Source organism: Mycetomoellerius zeteki, unplaced genomic scaffold (genome assembly GCF_001594055.1).
Source record: "Mycetomoellerius zeteki isolate Tzet28-1 unplaced genomic scaffold, Tzet1.0 scaffold780, whole genome shotgun sequence".
In the NCBI taxonomy this organism is placed as follows: domain Eukaryota; kingdom Metazoa; phylum Arthropoda; class Insecta; order Hymenoptera; family Formicidae; genus Mycetomoellerius; species Mycetomoellerius zeteki.
The window spans coordinates 1420-6029 of NW_017257809.1; the positions used below are offsets into that span (position 1 = coordinate 1420).

At 29.8% G+C, this 4610-nt stretch overlaps 1 protein-coding gene across 1 annotated transcript; it reads right to left on the bottom strand.

The window, feature by feature from the left end:
• Positions 1 to 1926: 1926 nt before the first annotated feature.
• LOC108729631 (carbonyl reductase [NADPH] 1) lies at positions 1927 to 4244 on the bottom strand. Its single transcript, XM_018458818.1, has 4 exons — positions 4082 to 4244; positions 3054 to 3314; positions 2463 to 2701; positions 1927 to 2372 (listed from the first exon to the last, which is right to left on the bottom strand). Exons 1-4 carry the CDS (start codon positions 4097 to 4099, stop codon positions 2069 to 2071), a joined length of 822 nt encoding a protein of 273 aa, XP_018314320.1. The 5' UTR covers positions 4100 to 4244; the 3' UTR covers positions 1927 to 2068.
• Between the last annotated feature and the right edge of the window lie 366 nt (positions 4245 to 4610).

Genomic DNA, 4610 nt, shown 5'->3' on the forward strand with positions numbered 1-4610 from the left:
TTTTTACTAACAGTATTAAATATCTCGTTAAACATTATTTAATTTTTCAGCTAAAAAATTAATTTAAGACTATTGCTGCAAATTATTCTGTGTTTCAGAAATTCTTTAAACTTATGTATATGGTATATAATGCCGACAATGGCTTGGTAAATAACTGTTGCGAATTATTTAAAATAAAAGTATAAAATAACTTCCAGAAACTTATTTAAAATATAAAATCGTAAGAATCGGTGAAAAAACTGATACGATTTGTTTAAAGTAAAAAATATAAAACAGTTTCCTGAAACTTATTTAAAATATTAAATAAGAAACAAGTCAGTGTGATTCAAAAATAACAAAAAAACAGCAAGGCGCCAATCTTTTATGCAAAATATTGTTCGGAAACTGTTTTATATTTTTAAAACTAAAGCTAAAGTCCCCAAAATATTCCCGCATACTACTGTCTTCTGAAAAGGTAAATGCAAACTACACAACATATCCATTTTTTTTTCTAATAAAATTAATAGATTTCAACGATTTCAGTGATTTATTTTCATTAATAGCACCAAAATGGATATCGTTGAAAATTATATATTAATTCACAATGCAATATGTGAAATTTGTTGAATTCTAAATATACTAAGTTAAAATATGATATTCTAATTGAAGTAAAACAGTGATTTGTAATTCCTGTATTCTATATCAATCTCCTGCAACTCGCCGGCTCGCGTATAAGGCCGGAATCTAAGAGCTAAAATTTCTTTGTCCTTATTAGTCAAATTTCAATCTTCAATCTTCAACCTCAATCTTCAATGCGTAGTCTGATTCCGGCCTAAAAGAATCACGGCAGTGTCTCTGCGCTTGGCTTAGCGCCGAGACACTACCATGTCTCCAGGGGCTCTATTCTTGAAAAGAAACGTGTACGAAAGTCTAGGGAAATACTACAGTATATGTTACGTACTATATACTATAAACATTCTTATTGTATTATATTATTGAATGTATAAAGGGTTACAATAAAAGTAATTAAAAAAGTTATGCAATATAATAATTAGACATACAAATAAAAATAAATTTAAAATATACTTAGCTGCAAAATGGGCTACTAAATTTATTAATAGCTCGTTTTTTTTACAGGTGAGTATGCTTACTATACAAAGAAAAGAAGAATGCTGATAAAATCGGCGGGAGTGGTGGAGGGCCTCTATAGGTTGATTCTTTTTTATTCAATAAATTAAATTTTCTTTACAACTTTAAATTAAATGTAGTTTGCTTTCAATTAGAAAAATTTCAACTTTATTCAACGGTTTGCAAATTGCAAATATATTTGGTAAAAATAGAGCAGTCTTTTTAATACTATGATCAATAAAGATAGTATAAAAATTTATATTTTAATGCGAAATGATTAGTGAAATAAAGTTATGATTGATACCCAGATTAGTTTAGTCATCGACGAGATACTATTAAAGATAGACATCCTTTTGCTCTCAATCATCTGTTATTAATTTATATATTTATTTGTTATCTCGAGAGCTTAATTTTATTTTAATTAATTTATTTTATATTACAATGTTCTAATATGCATTATTTTATAAATTTGTTGACTTATTGTAACACGGAAATGGATTCATACCTTTGTGCGGTGTTGCGTGACGTCACAACACCTAAATGTTTTAACTGCCAAGTTGACAGTCAAAAACTCAAGAATATGTATCAAAATTCCATTTCTTCTCTCTTTATTACATAAATTTTCTACTTACAAAAAGTACAAAAATAATATATATGAAATAGTTCTATATTATTTATAAGTTTTTCTTAATATGGGTAATAATATGCAATAACATTCAATATATATATTTTTGTTTATTTATTCAGCTGTTTTAAAATACAAAATATTTATAACAAAATAGCTTTTATATATTTTTTTTAACTTTTGTTATTCTTGCTTCCTTTTTTTATTGAGTATTAAGTATATTTAATGTCATAAAAATAATTATATAGAATATAATCCAACTCTTCTCATCTTGGTAAATTATGCATTATAATATAAAAGGGGAATATAATAACATAATTCAGTTTATCCGTCTGCTTACTTCCATTCTGCTAATGTCTTATCGTACCAGATATATTTTCCTTTTATCTCTGTATTCTCCGGCAACAACGCACAGTAAACAGGGGCTATAGCCCCTTGATCTGGTGTCAAAGTTCCTTTATGGCTAGACATATCAGTATCTACGTAACCAGGATGTACTGCATTCACAGCAATGTCTTCTCGGGGATCCGTATTAAACATGGATTGGTGAATACCAGCTAAAGCAGTAACACCGATTTTACTTGCCACATACGTTGAGTTTGACCAACCAACTTGCAAATGCATACCAGCTTTCGCAACACTGGAAATAAATGTACACAAATATAAATCTCGAAAAACCTTTCCAAATTATAATGAATGCAATCGTTTTTGAAGAAATAATAAAGCTTACTTGACAAATTCGTGCATGATTTTGTCCAATTCTGCTTCAGTCAAATTTGGATCAGCCAATTTCTGTTTTAATGCATCACCAGTAATATTAGACAGACGTCCAGCACTGCTTGAAACATGAACAACGCGGGCATGCGGTCTGAGTAATGGATAGAGAGCAGTACACACTCTACGTAAGCTGAAGTAGTTTACTCGTATTGTTTCTTCAGCTTGGACTCCGAAAGACTCTGTAGCATTGACCTGTAAATAAGTAAATTTTAATATATGTTAATATATCTTTTAACTTTATTTTCAACAAAATCATTTAATTTTAGATCAAAATATATAAATACGTTAATTAATATATAAACGTTTTATTTTATTTTTTTGCTCCATGTTTTTTTTACTATGCATATTTAAATATTACATCATCTTTTTTATTATTGTGAGATAAAAAAGACTCTGTGCAGTTAGAGCATTTGCTAATATTTTATATAAATATGAATATGAATGTGAAAGGATATATATTATTTCTCTGTTTATATATATATATATATAAAGTCAGATAATTTTTTTAAAACTAATTATTTTAGTTATCAATGTTTTTAATTACTTTAAATGCTATGGCAGCATTGTTGACCAGCACATCAAGACCACCATACGTATTCTGCAAGTAATCCCGGAATGTATTAACACTGTTGTCATCGTTGACATCCAACTGATGGAACTTTGGATTCAAGCCTTGCTTTTTCAAATCACTGACGGCATTCAAACCACGAGTGGTGTCGCGAGCTGTTAAGTAAACATTTCCATTGTACTGCTGACAGAGAGCTTTCACAATGGCAAAGCCGATCCCCTTGTTTCCACCAGTTACCTAAACAATAGCATTATTTATCAATCAAGATCAATAAATCTATGCTTTGCAGTTACATGTTATACTTCTGTGCCTAAAATGAAATAAGTATAAATTAGACACTAGAGAGAAAGAAAAAGGAAAACTAATAAATATTGATAATCCAACTATAAAAAATAAATGTGAATTTTTTGTAGTTAAACTTTTGTATAAAAAGAAATTATTTGTTGTTCTTTAAATGCTTCTATAATCAAATATCTGAAGGATTAAGGTCAGAAGAAGATAAAGCAGATCAAACTACTGGATTTCCGTGATCAATTCATTCGATCCACTGCTTATTAAATGAATGGGAGCCATCTAAAGCATATTGTTTAGTGACAATAAAGGGTACATTCTGTTTTATGCATGATGAGCATGACGTATCATCTTATCTTTATTCTTTAATATTCAGTAAACACAAGAATAAAATATTTATGCATGAAATGTGGAATGCACTTAGAAATTTTTTATCCCATATTTCAATAATTTCAACTAAATCTCAACAGATATTTGTATAGACATATGTTCACTAAATCTTTTTTGTTTTGATGAATATTACTTGTTTTCTCAAAATATGTACCTAATCCTTTTTTTAAACAGCTTGTATATACCTATTTCATTTTAAGTATAATGAAATGCAGCTACAAAGAACTATATTTGTCAACTAATCTTCTGGATAAGAAAATCACAATAGAAATACAAAGATTTTTTGTTATTATATAGTTGCGTAATATATACGTAATACGTACCACAGCAACGCCCGTCATTTTGCGTAGATAATATACTGCAGTAATAATATTATGTTCTGCTTTTCGCGCTTGTCTATTTAAAGGCTAATTCTGCAATGTACTTTTATTTCTTGCTTTTTATCACTTTTATCTCTAGCGTTTTGATATCTTATCCTGTTTTATCTTTTTTGTGGTTTACCTGTTTTATCTTATTTTTTGTGGTTTTCCTGTTTTATTTTGTTTGTGATTTTTCTTCGAGATAAGAGTTGACAATGGTCGCGTTCAGCAGACTCAACTGTTGCGGAGCGGATCAATGAGCTCTCGCTGCTATTGGATGATCTAAAAGAATACACCAATAGCAGTGAGCGCTCACGGATCCGCTCCACAACAGTTGAGTCTGCTGAACGCGACCATTGTTGACGAACTTCGGAACCATGGTGATTCCTTCCTCCATGTTCGAAACAGGGTTACCAGCAGTTACCAGTTACCACCAGTTATCACTTAACACTGTTACCAGAGGTGCGTTCAGGGAGATGCTATTAGCGCTATT